Below are 18,450 nucleotides of genomic sequence, written 5' to 3'. Positions count from 1 at the left end.
TTGTCAAGGGGAACCTTTACCTTTACCTTTTACAAACTGTCATCTACTGGACTGGAGGTGATATTTTATCAATCTCCAAATCTGTAATATTTCCTCATAGACCTTCCATTGAGCTGAAGCTAGCCTGAAAATGTAGCCTGTGTTTATCGGCTGACAAAGAAATCACAAAACAAAGAAAGGTTATATGCAAGATTATAGGAAGTGAGATGTCTTGCGCACATCGTCTATTTCCTGCAGGTCGTCAGAAAAGCCGTAGTCAGAAAAGCCAGGGGTCATTGTCTGTACATTCCAGGTGCCCAGCTTTAGGGCAGAAGTTTTCTTATGATTGTTGCATGGTGCACGGTTATCGATCTGCTTGTCGGGTTTCACCCTAAACTCCACGCACCCTGTGAAGTTAACAGACTGTGGTGAGGTAGCACCTTACTGGCTGGGGGCTGCCCAGCTTAAGGCGGGCGGTATCTACTTAGAGATTTCCCACTTTTAAGGATGTGTTAATCCAGATCCATCTGCCACTCTAATTACCTTCTGTTCAGGAAATAAGAGAAGGGGCCATCTTGTCTGTTGCTCCAAGCTGCAAAAGTTATTTGGCTGGCCCAGGCAATCAAGCCCTTTGTATTCTGAACCATATGACTTGACACTGGACATTACTTATTATCTAAGGTAATATTAATATTAATCCCTCAGTTCTGAATTCTTAACACTCCAGCAAAGATATGCGAAAGGCGACAAACAACTTAATTGGCTTCAGGGTGGAGTCTGCGGGTTTCATAAGTGAAACTTATAATTAAAATTGTTTCCAGAGAAGGTCATTGCCGATATTTGATATGGAGCTGAAATGTGGGGGCGTGAGGTGGTGTCACGAGAGCTTCCTTGACATAAGAAGAAACTGTCAGGCTGGAGAAGAGGAAGCAGCTCCACCATCCGTCCTTGTGAAAACCAGCTCCATCAGGTTTTGCCTTTCCTTCTGTGGTCATTTAGGAGTCATTCCATCTAGCCACAATAGTGGGAGAGAAAGGAAGCAGAGCCACCCCACCAATTCATCCAAGAGACGAGCAGCTCTTGGCTTCTGCTCTCTTTGAGGGCCACACCATCCATTATAGAGAGCATATCGTTAGAAAAGGGGACTCCTTAACTGTTGAAGCATATGATTGTCACAGCAGGAAATTTTCAAACCGCTTAATGTTTTGCATATCTGTTTGCTTTATTTTGTGATTGGTCCTCTGGACGTAAACATGAATTTGTCCGCACATCGGATTTCTCAGACATGAAACGTCTTCTAGAATTGTAATGACGAGATTTCAGTTAAGTGGAACAAGATTTCCATTAAAATTACATGGCATCTCTAACATCTATTTGAGCCCTGAGTGTCTTTCTATCCCATTTTGTTACAGCCAGAACAACAACAAAGTCTGGCTATAGCACCAGCCACAGGAGTATTACATTTTTAATACAGCTCTTGATTATAAGAACTCTTTTAAGATTACAAGGCCAGTGTGATATAGGGTAATGATTTGAGCTGGGCAGGCAGCTGTGACCCTCCAGATGTTTTTGACCTAAACAGACAAAGTAGCTCAAGGTAACATGGTCAAAGAAACAAATGAACAGCTGGAGTGCCACAGTTGACCATCTCTGGGTTAAAAAGATGAACTACCATTTGGCAGACCTACTTTGTTGTGAAATTCATTGTGTGATGTTGGTCTGGCCTGTGGGCTTTTGTAAGGATAATTTCAAAAGGCTTGTGGGCTCAGGGCTTTTGTAAGGATAATGTCAGAAGAAGGAGTGCCACACACATTGTTTTGTGCTCACTGCAGGAAAAGTGAGATAGAAATGTTACTGATAAAGAAATAAAATTAATTGACACATTACTTCAGAACTGGTGTCTTCCCCACCCCCGCCCCTTGTTTTTCCTTTTCTTCCTCAGCACCTTCCCCCTTGCTGTCATGTCTTTTAAGTTTGTACGCATGAGAGCATGCGTACAAAGTCAGTACCCAGCCTTCTCAGCTGAAGAGAGGATAATGCCCCTCTTTAATAAATAATAAAACAGAAATGATAAATAGACTACATTAACAAAAAGTTCTGGGTTTTTTCCCCCCTTTCAGGGCACATCAGTTGCAATATTATGATTCGAAGCTAGCTTTCCTTCTAATAAAGCTTGAGTAAATAAGGCCCTGCTTAGACACCACCTAAAAGACAAATTAGATGCTTGGCACCAGTGTTTCCACCCATCGTGTTTGCTTCGATTGTCTGCTTCATCTAGTTGGCATAATCAGCATAGGGTTTTGTTTTCATATTTCCATTTGTCAGTGAAATCCCTTAACACAAATGAACACGGAGGACAAAATTTAGTTAGCAAAAATATTCTAATAGATAATAAATATGCTAATAAGCAAAAATATGCTAATAAGATAATAGATTTCTGTATATTAAAAGGCAGACCTGTTAATACATTAGAATAAAAGAAAATCCATAGGATTTTGATATTTTGTAAACACTCTCAAGACTCCAGGGATTGGCTCTGGAAACTCACTCAGGGATGACAATAGTAAAGCACTTCTTAAATGTCTTACTCACCTTGAAAACCCCATTAGGGTTGCTATGAGATGGATGAGAATGAACAGCACATTACAAACTCCCAGATGAAGATAAGAATTTCTTTTTAACCCAGTTTAATCAAACATTATTTGCATTATTCATCAAATATTATTCACCAAACATTATTTGCAAGACAATGCTCAGCAACCTTCTTTTCCCAAATCGGCATCCTTATATGTTGGGACTACAATTCCCATAAGAAAGCCATGGTCTTGTGTTTTCCAGAGCAGAGCAGGGCTGTTAATAATAGGGCATTCTGGAGGTCACTGAGTCGTAGGATCAGAACTGACTTGATGGCTCACAATTAAAATGATGATGATGATGATAATTTTGGTCAACTGCATAAAGTGCCGCCTATGTAACATCTTATTATCTGCAGCAAGAGTACAAAAGGAAACACAAACAACATCACTGTAAAGCAGTTGTAAACTTAAAAATCCATTTCTGATTTTTTATTCCTATGTATTTTAGGGGAATGTCTCCAAATTAACTTCTTCAGGTTGTTTTGAAGATTTATTCTGCTGCCTGCATGGATGGCATTGATAAATTATTCTGCATCACAGTCTATAATCATAATCACTCCCTATCCATTTTTGGGCAATCAGTTTTCTGGTCACAGCTTTATTGTTTTAAACTGGAGTGGCAACTTTGGTCCTGAAGATGCTGGCCATGTGGCTCTGTAGGCTGAGACTGAACTAGAGTCGAACAAAACATTGAGGGCAGCTGTTTCCCCCTAATCTATTTAAAGAGGTGACAACTACATTGAGATTTAGGGGCACTACCTTGCTTTTCTAGACTAGCATTTTAATGTTCTTGTGGCAGGCAGAAATTCAACAAGTGGGGCATTAGCTGCACCACAGAGATACTGATGGGCAAGTTTACAGCTGATGGATGTTCCCATTTTTCAGAAATTAATCCTTTGCCTTTAATGTCAAGACACTGAGCACTGATAGGCAAACATTGTACAAATGTAACTTTTCTCAAAGGGAGGTGTGGTGATGCAAAACGTTGTCCCTTTTGCATCAATACTATCCAATTTCTTTTGCTACCAATGCTATCCATTTCTCTAGCAGAAACAAATGACAGCAAAGGTGCCACTCAGAGTAAGCAGCGTAAATGCTAGGATTTATATAAATCTGCCAGTCAAAGTAAGCTATGTGGCTAGGTGACAGCTCAATTTGGACAACCAGGAAATTCTTTTTAATCTCATCTCATTTCCTTAACTTACAGAAGGAGTTACTGAAAGTAGAAATCTTCAAAGAAAATTTACGAAAATGTATATGAGAATTTGACTTAAGAGATAATAACCTAGTTGAAATCTACCTGGCTAAACATCCACTGATTAGTGGCTGTGGTGTAAGGACTATGGCCCTATTGTGCTCTTAGGGCCAAAAATAAATGTTAAATATAACCCATTATTAGTCATGGAAATTCCTTAATTGATGGAAACATCTGATTGTCAAGTTTAGCAAGAATCTTTCTTATCTTCTATAGTGGCAAATTAACCTTCTTTGTTTTATAATTGGCCATTAGGAAGTAAACATCCAGGCAATTAAAAACCATTCCCTTTACAAAAGACATGCTCCTTATTTTGTTGATATGGTTTGATCCAGCTGCCTGCATTGTGTACTTTCCTTGGGGGGGGGGAGCTGACTTATCATGAATTATCATGAGCCCATGTACTTCCAAATATACACCCTTTCATTGCTGGTTAAGTGTGAATAATGAGGACAGGTAGCTAACAAATACTGTCCCCTGTCCTGTGACTTTAGAGTGATGAAACTCATCATCATTTGGGTGAAGTGGGATGGATGGAGCATGGGCTGCTGCCAGTGATGTCAACTGGAACAACAGCGTAGGTGGAGCACAAGGGAGCCAGCCAGCACATTGGCAAACACATTTCCTGGCTGGGACTATACCACTTGTTTGTTGTTTGCTCAGCAGCGTTCTTCTCATGAGCATTTCTCTAAAATGCCATGCCTGAAACCATTTGCAGAGGAGTATCTGTTTTGGATCATCCCTTGAAATGCAATGAAGAGTCTTGTGATTCCTTAAAGAGTTTCATATTTATTATGTTGTCAGTTTTCCTGGACTGAGTCCAGTGCATTAAGTGCAGAGAGTCTGAATCATCATGACAGGAATGGAGGAAGAAGAGAGGAAACATTAGCAGTTAGCTCAGAGGGGAATAAAGGCAAGGGATACGGCAGTCAGAGGTACTCACCTGCATAGAGACATATCTGTTCTCCACCAGGGATGGCAAATACATTATCTTCCAGATGTTGGTGGCCTACATTTCCCATCATCCCTCTCAAGTGGCTATGCTGATGGGCCCTGCAATCCCGCCAACCTAGCGGTTCGAAAGCATGCAAATGCAAGTAGATAAATAGGGACCACTTCGGTGGGAAGGTAGCAGCATTCCGTGTCTAAGTCGCACTGGCCATGTGACCACGGAAGATTGTGTTCGGACAAATGCTGGCTCTATGGCCTGGAAACAGGGATGAGCACCGCCCCCTAGAGTCGAACACGACTGGACAAAAATTGTCAAGGGGAACCTTTACCTTTACCTCCCTCCGGGCACCACTTAACTTATCTTTGATTCTCCATCTTGCATGTCCATTTATTGTTAAATTGTTGTGAAATTGTACTTACATGTCAATTGTTTTTATTTTATCTGTTGTGAGCCGCCCAGAGTAGACAATGTCTAAATGGGTGGCATATAAGTCTAATAAACAAACAAACAAACAAACAAACATATCAAAGACCAGACGCTCCTTTCTTATGTCTTACACAGATCTGCTGGTAGTTCTGCCTGCATTAGCCTTGCCCTCTGTGTAAAATAGACAGGTCAGCAAAATAATAAAACAGATCCGAAGCTGACGTCAGAATGGGTAGCATTCAGAAACCAGTAGAGTAATAGTTTTCCAAACATTTGGTTGCTGGCCTTAAGATGCCTAGTCACCAAGAAAGTGGTTTCACAGGAAAAATAAAAAATGCAACTGGTAAAAACAAAAACAAAAACACCACTGTTGAAAAATTCATTTGTACTGCCTATGGCCTGAACTGAGATAAAGGGTTTTAAATATCATTGTATAGGAGTCAATTAACTTACCAGTGCCAGGGTGTTTATTATCTGAGTTACTTTGTAAACAGTCACTGTGATTATCTGACATACACCTAAGCTTTAGCATAATGATCTTTGTGTTTCTGGTGCTCTATTCCCCAATGAGCTTCCTGCTCATATTTCCTCCTTTCCCCTTCTTGCTGCACCCATGTATGTGTCAACCAGGTAGATGGCATTCCATGCATCTGCATCTCCAGACTATTAAGGCTTGAATCTATTATGGCTCTGTTTATCTTCCAGGTGCCACAAGACTCTTGGATGTATGGGGTAGTCTTTGGACTTGAACTTGATATATTGAATTCTGGGTAGCACTACGGGTTCATCATTTCATAATCTTTGTCCTGTGTTTTCCTTCCCAGGTGTGAAACCCATGAGTATTCACAAGCCTGAGGAGACAATTGCTGCAACATCGGCCACTGTGGCGACTGCATACGAGGCAGGCGGCTTGGAGAAGGAGGTCACCCCAGATAAATATGAGTTTGATGACAACGAGGTTGAACGAGATTACAGTGAAGTAGGCTTGACTCCACTTGACGATTCTACAGAATTTGATGAAGCCACTTCACCTGGTGCAGCCACTGCGTCTCCTCAGGATTCCACAACGGGTGGAACAAGGGTGACCGAAGAAAACAACTTGGAAGAGCCTCCAAAGAACAATGACAAACCAGAAGATGATGTAGCTGACAACCCAATCGGTCTTGATGAACATGATGAAACCGAGGAGGATGCTCTTAACCTCATCAGACTCATGGTCAAGAGAGCCATTGAGGAGGATGAGGATGAGGATGACGAAGCACAGCCAGAGACCATTGATGAAGATGATTTTTCATTTTCTGACATGTCCAAAATCTTTGAACCTCTGATAGAAGCTTTCTCCCAGGTGGAGTCTGGGGCCCCTGCTCCAGAAGATGTTTTCTCATGGTTACCTGCCCTGAAGGACCTTCTGCAGCCCAAGGAAGAGCCCAGTGCAAGCCAACCGACCGACCTGCCACCTGATACTGCAGAGAGAAGGTCTAATTTCCCAACTTCCCTTGGGCCGTCTCTGCAGATAGCTCCAGCTGCCTCCCCTGAACAACCAGCTGAATCAGAGATCCTTCCCTCCCCGTCTCTGTTGGAAGAATCAGTTACTCCTTTTCAACCAACCTTCCCTGCACCTATTCAAAGTAGCCCACCTTCACCTTCAAATGTTCCAGACTCTGAAGACAGGTCTTACTAAGCATCTCTCTTGTTTTAGTTTCTTTTTTAAATTTCTAAAACAAATACAAGAATACAAAATACTTACTAATACAATCTAAAACACTGTGCACCCCCATATCCACAGGCCCCTTTAGTGCAATACTTTTAATGCGATCCTCTTTTCCAAAATTGTATTGATTGTTGTTTAGAGGCTTTCCCCTTTCCTTTCATTAATACAAATTCAATAAGTCTACCCCAAATAGCATTAAAAATATTTGAACTTATTTCTCCTCTTTTCATCTTAAGTTCAGTAGTCAATTTATCATTTAATGCTATGTCCCATACTTCATTATACCAATCTTTTAATTTAGTATCATTTTTATCTTTCCAGAATCTAGCTATTAATATTCTAGCGCTTGTCATAAAATTGGAAATCAATTCTTACTCTGGTTTCTCTTCAGATCGCATAAGTCTTTCGCCTTTTACCTACTAAGCATCTCTAAGCTGAACCAGTGTGATGTAGTGGTTAGCCTGGAAACGAGTGCATGTCCTGACTGTGTCCTGAGGCTGATGATCATGGGCAAGTCATTCTTAGTTAGCCTGACTTTCCTCACAGGCCATAAAGGTGAAGTGGGGAATAGAAGAGCCACTTTTGCCACTTTGAGTTCAGTGGAGAAAAATCAGGATATAAATGTAACTAGTAGTCAATAAAATAAATATGCTCTCTTCATCTTTTGAAGAATGAAGAAGCAAGGGTTAAGGTTAAGGAAGACATGTCAACCTTCTCTTCCTCATATTTATTGTTAAGATGCCCTTTGCTATTCAAACAGTATATAAATTCAAATTAACATATGCTTCTAATATTAACTTTTTTTGTGGGATGGGGTAGTGTAATCTTCTAGATAAGACTCCTACTGAAAGCTTAAGTGCTATCCCAGTGAGGGAAAAAATCTGGTGTGTTTTCTTCAGGTTGAGTAAAGTAATTGTGCATTGCCCCCCTTATGTACACCCTCTAGAGTCCCACTGCTTTCCTTTCATTGAGCTAGGAGAAAAAAACTGCTTCAAGCTTATATGAATACTCCAGCCCAAGAGCTGTATATCCCTTTGTTCAATAAACCTGCTTAGCTGCCAGCACCTGTTTAGAGCCTGAATCTGTAATCAAGTTTCAACAAGACTTAGAATTTCTTTCCCAGCAAATGGATTTAACAAGTTAATGGTAGAGTTTGGAAGTAACAACTTACAAGTAAGGCAACTACTGATAACTAGTTACTTTTGGTTACAACTAGGCAACTAATAGTTAATAAGGTTATTTTTTAGATATAATGTGGAATATTTTCCAGTTACTTTCAGATGTCACTTTTGAGGGGCATTTTAAGGCATTTTTCAGATTTTATACCATTCTCTTATCAAGTCTAGGTGGAAAGGGAAATAGTCTTTGTTTCTGTCTTTTGTATTTCTATACATGCTTGAAGAATGCAATATCGGAATGAGCCACTAAAGGGAACCAGAGAGTACAGGATTACTCTGCTTAGCGTTTATGTTACATTCCAAGAAAATGGAGTGCTAATGGAATCAGCACTAAAAAAGGGTCTTTCGTCCTTCAACCGATGTGGCTGGGTTTGCTCTCCAGCTGCCACCCCTCCCCAGGTTGAACATTCAGGAAGGCCTCAGCAAGCTAATTCTAGGCATGGAAAAGCTGAAACTACAAAAAAATGGTGGAGGGAGAAAGACCCACATGCACCTCTGTCACCTAGTCCACTTGTCTGCTCCTCAGGCAGCAACCACGACTGCATATTATAGACAGCTACTATGGTGGCCCACAGCAGACATTCTTAAGCCACCCAGTCCAGGTAGGCATTTCTGAGCTGCAGAAGGAACGGCAAGAGATCACAGCAGGCGTTTCTGAGGACTTCAAAATGGCCGCCTGAGCTATAACAAATTAATGCTAAACGGAGCAATGCGGTGCACAGTACTACTGTACTTGCATTTTCTTGGCCTGTTGGTTAAGGCAGCTGGGCAAGTTAACAATGCAGAATGCAACGGATTACTTGCCTGATCCTGGCAACAATCGTGATTGCAATTTGGTTGCTGAAAAATCATGAGCAGTCAGACAAGTCCCTTTGAAACAGACTAGCCAGAATGCTATTGATGTTTGTATATGTTTCAGCTAATGCTACAGCAGTGGTCCCCAACCTTGGGCATCCAGATGTTCTTGGACTTCAACTCCCAAAAATCCTGGCCAACAGAAGCGGTGGTGAAGGCTTCTGGGAGTTGTAGTCCAAGAACATCTGGAGGCCCAAGGTTGGGGACCACAGTGCTACAGCAAGTCCGTGTCAAGATGTGACTCACAGCTAAGTTTTGGTTATGTGACCAAGTGCACAATCCATATGTGCCCTATCACTTCATCAACAAGCCACAATACAAACGAGAGTAGGATTCCAGCCAATGGTCACAGCACTGGCTAATGGCAGGGAAGATAAGAGATAGACTCTGAAGGATTCCTTTGTTACTTTGGGGTGCCTGGAGTGAAAAGCTTAGAACTTCATTGACTTCATTTACAAGATCGTTCACGTGGCTTTCATTCACAAATTGCTCCACAGGCAACTCTCAGTGACTTTCTCCAATACTTGTTCCATTGATGGCGCTACTGCAACTGCCTGCCTTTGCTTCACCCTCCATTCTGAATTTAGTTAGCAGTAATGGTGATAGCTAGCCCAGCTGTTGATCAGAATGAGTGGGTCATCTCAGGCAGTAGATGTTGGGGGACACTGAGCAGTGGCAAGATCTGGAGGACAGATCTTTGTGTGTGAAACACATCCTGCTCTGAACCCCAAAAGCTGACCTTTGCCCTTAGGTACAATGCAGTTCCTAGGTCAGCTTAGGTCAGCTTCTGCATGAGCCACCATCTTATCCTTTGCTGCAGGCAGCAAACTATCTTGGACTACTTACAGGAGATGCCAACGGCATGGCCACTTTACTTTCCAGAGTCATGAAAAAATTATTTCCCAAGCTCTGCTTGTCCAGCAGCAGTGAAGGCACTGTAATGGTCCAGGGTGGCAAGTGGATAGTCATTTCCTCAGTCCTTTACAGTGCCAGCCCTACAGTTGGATAAGCCTGCACAATGGGAAGAGAGAGAGTTTAGTAGCTATTAGCAGTACAAATGTTGCTGGAGGTCCAAATTGTGTCGGGTGCTATAGGAGTGGGAGTCTGTTAATCCCAGCCTCAGAGTTCTCTAACTGGATTTGTGATCTCTGTCAAATGTCCCAAAATTCTGGGTTCTCACACAAGGCCTCAATAAGGATCAGACAAAAAGATACATTTATCACATTCTGGGCAAAGATGTTCCCCAAAGTAGTGGAAGATGCCTGTTTTTCATAGCAGGTAATTTTCTTTACCTATCTATCTTGCAGTTAGTGTGCTTTGTTTTATGATTGGTCAATGAAAGGTAAACGTGGGCTTTATTTGCAAGCCTGGCTCCTGAGTCATATAACTTGGAGGAAATATCATTTTTAGGAAGGAAAATGTATTCTTTTAAGTTCTGATGGTCAAACTTTTTTGTTTATGTCTGGGAGCCAAAGGTATTACCATAATATGTATTTTGGAATTTGTCCTACAACCAACATGGCTGCCTCTGCTTTTTGTATACAATAGAAAGTCACAACCAATAAAGTTAAAATATATAAGAATGTTTCCATTTATTGGTGTGAGTGAGAGTCCAAATGGTTACAACCCCTTACAATGTCATATAACAGTGGAGGCAAACGTGGGGAAGAAACCAGCGGCTGCCATGCCGACTGGAAGACAAGAACTGGAACAGGAAGTGGCAATTTCAGGGGGAATCATGGGGACGGACAGGAAGTTAAAGGACCCAGAACAGGAAGAGAAAGGGGGAATCCCAGCTGCAGCCACTTCAAAAGGTTTGACATGTGTCAGAAAAAAGGGCTTCGTGTGCCAGCTGTGGCACGCATGCCATAGGTTTGCCATCACTGTCATATAGAATAAAAATGATACCTTCATGTTCTGTTATGTGAAAATTTTTCTGTCATGATCAGAGTGGCAATAGTGACCCCTGCCCACTGCCAAAAGCACCTACAATGGGGACATGAGTGTCAGAACTGGACCAGGGAGCAATGGAGGAAGGTTGCTTGGTCTGATGAATCACGTTTTCTTTTAGATCAGGTGGATGGCCGGGTGCATGTATGTCATTTCCCTGGGGTAGACATGGCAGCAGGATATACTATGGGAAGAAGACAGGCTGGTGGAGTCAGTGTTATACTTTGACACATTCCAACTACCTAGAGATTGTTGCAGACCATGTACACCCCTTCACGGCAATGGTGCTCCCTGACAGCAGTGACTTCCTTCAGCAGGATAATGCACCCTGCCACATTGCAAAACTTGCAGAACTTAAAGGATCTGCTGCTAAATGTCTTGGTGCCAGACACCACAAGTGTGCTTTCCCTCCCTTTCTCTTTTCTGGGGTTTAGTCATTAAGTCGTGTCTGACTCTTCGTGACCCCATGGACCAGAGCACACCAGGCCCTCCTGTCTTCCACTGCCTCCTGGAGTTCGGTCAAAGTCATGTTGGTAGCTTCAATGACACTGTCTTTCTGGGTTTTACTGTTGCTGTATTCTCAGCAAGTAATACAGACTACTTCCTTCATAACATTTCCCTGGTCTGGGAAATGAGATATCCTCTAGGATTTGCAAAATTGCAGGTGCACTTTTAAATATCTACAGGGCTCAAGTGTGAAAAAAGATGGCACAGATTCTTGAAAAACAGGTAAAATGTCCAGACTAAAGGGCCGTGAGTTATAAGAATTCAGCTACAAGAACACTTTATTTTATGCGAATTTTGCAATATATAGTTACATATGGGCATACAGTGTTCATATGAGTATTAGAGGTGGCCACAAACCTCAGTTTGGAGGTTCATGCTGGTTTGTACGTGCGGCACCACAGACGCTGCATGTTCACTTCCTCCTGCCTTCCTGGCCAATGACCTACTCACCAGTCAGAGCGGTCTCCTCTCCTCCTCTTTGGGTGTTCAGTCAATCCCTGGCAGGAATACAGGGTTGCCTGCCATTCCTCCTTGTCTGAGTGAGTGATGAGCCAAGGAGGTGAGGCCAAAAAGCAAGCGCTCTTGATGGAGACTGGTTGGATAGGAGGAGGAAAGGAGCGTGCTCCAGCTGGTGAGTGGAGGATCCAGCCAGAGAGCTGGTGGAAGGACACTGAGGTTCCAGCCCATCTCTAATGAGAATCATTTGAGGCAGTGCTGTGCTGGCCAGGATTTCTGGGAGTTGTAGTCCAAGAACATCTGGGGGCCCAAGATTGGGAAACACTGATTTAAGGCATAATCAGCAACTATGAGGAAAAGAACCTAAAAATGATGTCATCTAGAAACAACCCTAGCAAATGAAGGAAAAAGAGAGATTTGTTAAAAGGACTGAGGGTTATTATCATTATTCCATATGTATCTCTGCTATGCATTTATATAAATTACGGTACTCTAGTTGATGATTGTTTTTATTCCCTCTGCCACTTTTCTTTACCTGCCTTTATAATTAAAAGTATTTTTGCAATTGTAGGTGGTGATTCTGTTGTCAAGAAAGACAGAATAGGTTCCATTATCCTCCCATTGTAAATGCTGGAGTCCTAGTGGATATTGTCTTTGAAATATTATGTTTTGGTAGCAAGTCTCAGAATCCTTGAGAGAGTAAACCTAGAAGCCACACTGTTCTGAGGAATTTGGGGCATTGTGATGTCAGAAAGTAACATTTACAACCACTAACATTTCAAGCCTGACCAGAGACTGTGTAGGTACAAAAAACACAAAACTCTGCTTAAATATTTAAATGAATCCTTGTAATGTAGGAGACACTACATCTGCCTTGTATATTCATTCCAGAACTTAGAAATGTTAATATTTCTGGACAACAGCTCAAAGAATTCCACAAATTCCAGGGACTCCAGAAGCTGCAGCATTTCCATGCAGTTGTAATCTAATAAATTATACAGTGGTGCCCCGCATAGCGAGTGCCCCGTTTAACGACGAATCCGCATAGTGATGCGGATTTTGTGATTGCAAAAGCGATCACATTGTGATGTTTTTAATGGGCAAACATCACATTGCGATGATTGGTAAGCATTTCGCTTACCGATTTTTGCATTGCGATGTTTAAAAACAGCTGATCGGGGGTTCCAAAATGGCCGCCGGAAGGAAAAAATGGCTGCCCGCAGCGTTTTCGTGCCCTTTCCCTCACATACTGGGCGGCGAAAATGGCGGCCATATGGAGGATTTCCGCATAGCGGTGAGTTTATCCCCCATAGGAATGCATTAAACCCCGTTTAATGCGTTCCTATGGGGTTTTCTGTTCCGTATAGCGATGATTCCGGATAATGACGATTTATCCGGAACGGATTATCATCGCTATGTGGGGCACCACTGTATTTTGAAGTAATTTCTGATAAATCATCTCTAAAGGCCTATTCTTCTTACTCTTTCCTATTCTTCTTACCATTCTTATTTCTTACTCTGATCAGGCAGTAGAAAAACACAAACAGGATACATATTCTTCCACCAGAGGGCAGTAGTTCTCTATATAAATACTGTACAGCCACAATGTTTCTTTCGGGAAGGTGTAGTTTGATTTATTTCAATTTATTAACTTTTAATTTATTTTTCTGCTAGTTGTATCTTGTTTCAAAAAAAGGTTTAAAAATTCATGATATAATTTATAGTAAGCAAACTGGCTGTGTAATACATTCACTGAAATAAAGATTGAAGTTGGGGAATGTCCTTATTGGATAACTACACAGTTTCAGGTAAGCCAAGCAGGTAAGAAAAGGTAGGATCTCTAGAACTTTTCCTCAGATAAAGATGGTATAAAATGTGGATTCTACCTCAGAGAAATTCTGCTGCTACAAGCCAAGGATTTTCTACGAGTCTGAACCTCTTATTTCATCTCCCTCTAATTTCTACAAATTAGCTGTATAGTCTTTTTAACCTATTGCGATATCAAGGTTCATTCTCTTGTTTTGCTGATATAATGGCTGAGATCTTGCTTTACATTTTTATGTTCCAAGTCTGTAAAAGAGATCTATGGTCACCCAAAGGCAATTGGCAGATTGGGGAAGCCACAATTTTGTCTGCAGTTTATTCACCTGTGCCTTCTGTAGAACCTAAAACTCCATTTTGCTTCATCGGCAGTCTGGCTTCATGAAACACGGTATCACATCTGGACCAATTTATGAAATATTTGCTTTTATTCAGGGTTCTACACAATCTTTACCTTGGAAAGAACTCCAAAGAACTCAGAGACATATTTGCGATCATTCAAGATAGCAATAGCCCATAATATTCTGCATGCTGCAGTTCAGTGCTGGCTGGGGATTCTGACAGGTGCAATCCAAAGAATACCTGTTTCCTGTGTCTTAAGTAAAACTCTCCCATGACTGACAGGAAGTTGCAGGCACAATGGCTCTATGTCCTTGTGAGGGGAGAGTGCTGCAGGCTTTGTGGCTATTATGATGCTTCCTGTTTATTAATATTCAAAGTCATGGCAGCTCGTGAACCAGGATGAGGAGGGCCCCTCACTGCACAACCTGGACAGTTACCCTTGCAACCTTGATCACAACCCAGTCTAAGCAGGCAGACCTTCAGAATGGTTGTTGTTGTTTAGTCGTTAAGTCATGTCCGACTAGGGTTGCCAGATACACGGGTACTAAAAGGAGGACATAGAAAGACAAAAAGGAGGACAAAGGAGGACATATTGAATGTTTCATTTGAATCGTTCCAGATTAAACCCACAATCAATACAATTTTACTACAGTAGCTGCCAATAAATGTATCTTAATGAACCGACCAAGAAACGGTCATGTTAAAAAATAAAAATAAATTCAATGAAGGCTTTTTTTTTCAAAATACGAGGATTGGGCGGGCAGATGGGGGTGGGGAAAGCCAGGGGGAAGGGGGTCCTTCCACCTCTCCCCCTCCCACATCCAAAATTATAACATAAAATACTGTATACAAAAGCCTGATTTTTATCTTTGCCTGCCTGACAGAGGACATTAGGCTAAAAAGGAGGACATGTCCTCCTTTTGCCTGACATCTGGCAACCCTATGTCTGACTCTTCGTGACCCCATGGGCCAGAGCACTCCAGGCCCTCCTGTCTTCCACTGCCTCCTAGAGTTGGGTCAAATTCATGTTGGTAGCTTCAACAACACTGTCCATCTCATCAGAATGGTGGTACTAAATAACAAAGCCTCATCAGCTCCCTGCTGCCAATCTGGTCTATGATAGCCCCAAAGACTCTCTCTTTCCAGCTCGGTCCCAAATCTAGGGCAACACCAAACAAAATGTTTACTAATTTATTTTCAGGGAAAGGTCACGAAAGGTTACTGCTCCTGGAGGTCTTCTGGAGTGGAAACAGGTCTTTAAAAAAAAAGGATGTTATTTAATTATTTATTTTTAAATGGGGGGCTCTGGGGTGGCCTTGGGCATGCCAAAATGTCTGTGTAAAGTTGCATGTGGTCCATGGGCTGCCTTTTGTTGATCCTTGCTATAAAGTAAGAAATTAATTTTCAACCAGTTTTTCTTCAAGTTTTCCTTCTGAACTGTTCTTTGATGGCCAGGTCAGAAATATTGGGACTGGGGAGGAAAGCAAAGCATCTTTATAACAATTATGTTCTTCTGAGCATGAAAAGATTACTGTTTCCCCTATCATTGTGTAAACTCTCTCCATCATAGATGAGACAACGGGAAGAAGAGCTTTTTAAATTCAGAGGCCATGATTCTGATAGGATACAGGTCTTTTGTTATTATTATAATCTGAAAATACTCCAATCAGTAGAATTTAAACAGCATCAGCAACAACAAAAATAAACTATTTGGTTCCATTTAGCAAGACATATTTAAAAATCAAATGCTTTACTGAATAAATCCAACACTAGCAAGTCTCAGACAGGGTTATTGAATTCAGTAAGACATTGAATTCAGTCCTAAGCCTTAACTTGTACAAGGCAAATACTTGTTGTGTTTACAGTATATTTGTGTTGTGAATCACCCGGAGTGGCTGCTGGCCAGATAGGCGATATATAAGTTGAACAAATAAAATCATAATAAATAAATAATAATACTCTCCTCTTGAATATCTTCATCCCTTGTTATATACTTGGCTTGTCGTTCTCCAAGGTTTGTAGATATTTTGTGTAAGCTTGCAGTTGGGCCAGAGACCGCTGACTCCCAGCATGCACATGGTCATGGCAGCCTAACACAGTAAACTCAGCATCTCCATAGCAACCAGCCAGAAGCAGATGAAAAGGCCCATCCAGGTAGGGTTGCCAGAGGGGCACTTAGAGTCCCAGGGAATTGCTCTGATTTTCCTGGGAGGAAGATGAATCTCATGACTAGCAACTGGACTGACTGCAGAAAAATGCTAATTTATGTGTGAGAGAGCCTGGTGTGCTATCTTCATTGTCTCTTAGCTGCCTACCTGACCATCAAAAAAATTGATTTTTTTTTCGCCTTTGACCTAGGTCATCATGCTAGGTGGTTAGCTTAGCTGTGCTGAGATTTTAACATCGTTTACTCAGATTTCACTCAAGTTATTTTGCACAACCAGTGGGTTTGGAAGTAATTCTGCCCCCCTCCTTGGGCTGTCCTGGTCTTTTGATTCCATGGATTGCAGGGTTCGGCCTTAAAAGCTGAGAGAATCAGATAGTCGTGAATCCTACACCCAGACCATTGGGCCAGTAATACGTAGAAGCTGTTGCCTAGCCTACAACTTTGTCATCAAGAGTGCTGGAACTGTACTAATTCCTGGATGGCTGAGGTAAAACAGAGACATGAGTCCTTTTGCTCTCAAACAGAACCTTAGGGTGGGAAAAATTATTTTCTACTTGAAGCAGCATTTTAACTCCCCCCCCCAATGAAAAATGTTTGCTGTTTACAGGTTTCACTTTTGTGGTCATTTTTCCCCCCTGAAAGAAATGCTAGGCTGCACAAGATTACAATATTACAACTGCTGCAGAGAACGGCATCTTTCCTGCATAACAAAAGATTGTGAACTGCTTTGAAAGTATATATACAAATGCAGAAGAAAGACTCGCTTGGAAAGGGCAGAAGGAACACCAGTTATCTTTCACGTATAGCAGTGATTCCCAACCTTGGGTAATCGGGATGTTCTTGGACTACAGTCTCCAGAAATGTTCGCCACCAGTTGTTTTGACCAGGGTTTCTGGGAACGGTGGTACCAACAAACAAACAAACAAACAAAAAAAACAAACCCAAAACTGGGTTTCCCAAGATTGAGAAGCACTGATATATCAGATTCATCTGGAAAGAGCCGAAGGACACCAGGCTGCATAGGGCTATTACAGTTTTGTGTTGAAAGGCATCATGCCCACACAGGATTCACCAGAAAGGGCAGTGCATTGCATAGATTTTGTCTGTTTCCTGCTCAGGATAGTGCAGGGGGAAAAGGGAAAAGGTTGTGGGGAAGTCTCAGATCATCTCAGCATGGTGAAACGGGGACATTTCTGAAAGTGAGAAATGTTGTGAGCACTAATTACACCTTTAAGAAAGGGTGTCCACTCCCAATAATATAAAAAAAGGCAGAACACTCACATTTTTAAAATGTACTTTGTGCCGGCTGCTCAGTGACATTACTTTCTGGGTAGCTTACACAATAAGATGATAAAAATACAGTTTATTTTTGTTTATTTATTACCGTATTTTCTTTATTTATTAAACATACAGTATATCTTGTCTTTCTCCAAAGAATGTGATTCAAGGCAAATGAGGTACTGCATCTGTGCCTCCTTGACAGCGGTTGGACTTGATGATCCATAGGGCCGCTTTGAACTCTGCAGTCATCATCATCATCATCAGTATTAGTATTAGTATTTGTTGTATTAATAGTATTAGTATTAGTAGTATTAGTATTGGTATTATTGGTATTATTAGTGTTATTGCTGTTGTTGTTATCATCCTCAAAGAACGAATCACAGGGTTTTGTTTGAGTGAATAAGAGAATAAAAAAAAAGAGAGACAAGGAAAAGAAACAGTAGAAAAATGATGTCTTGTTAACACTATGTCCCCATCACTTCTTGGGCCTTTAAGAGGCCAAAGATACAGGTGTAAATAGATACAGAGGGGTGGGAAGCGTGAAAGGCTAACAAGGAGGCAAGTGTTGCAAATACCTTTCCTAATACAGAGCAGTCAGAAGTAGCCCAACCAGAGACTCTTGCTTGGGGTTCACAAAGTCCAATGTAATGTGTACATTCACAACTACTAATAAAAACAGCAGTGTAAGTCACTGACTAAGGAAATGGAGAACTTCCTTTGTGTCACCTCTAAGCTGTTCCTTGCAATGTGAGTAAGAGAATCAAAATTACTAGGTTCTTTATGATTTATCTTTGATTTACTGCTTCGAGTGATGTTACTGAATTTCTTTACCAGCAAGGCAACGAAAAGATTTTTTTGTAAAGAAAATGTTTTATATCTGACATAGCACATCAGCGATATCCCTAAACTGAATGACTGTTTTTCCCTTCCCATC

The 18,450-nt window shown here is 41.4% G+C and overlaps 1 protein-coding gene across 2 annotated transcripts in view; it reads left to right on the top strand.

The window, feature by feature from the left end:
* LOC144587591 (uncharacterized) overlaps positions 1-8,020 on the top strand; it is a 43,156-nt gene extending 35,136 nt beyond the window's left edge. For both annotated transcript variants that reach the window (XM_078388736.1, XM_078388735.1), the window contains exon 2: positions 6,073-8,020. In XM_078388736.1, coding sequence (XP_078244862.1) covers positions 6,073-6,929 — 857 coding nt within the window. In that variant the 3' untranslated portion in view covers positions 6,930-8,020. The remainder of the gene's footprint in view (positions 1-6,072) is intronic.
* Positions 8,021-18,450: the final 10,430 nt, after the last annotated feature.

Source organism: Pogona vitticeps, chromosome 2, assembly GCF_051106095.1.
Source record: "Pogona vitticeps strain Pit_001003342236 chromosome 2, PviZW2.1, whole genome shotgun sequence".
NCBI classification, from domain to species: Eukaryota; Metazoa; Chordata; class Lepidosauria; order Squamata; family Agamidae; genus Pogona; species Pogona vitticeps.
This window is presented reverse-complemented; position numbering and strand designations above follow the sequence as displayed.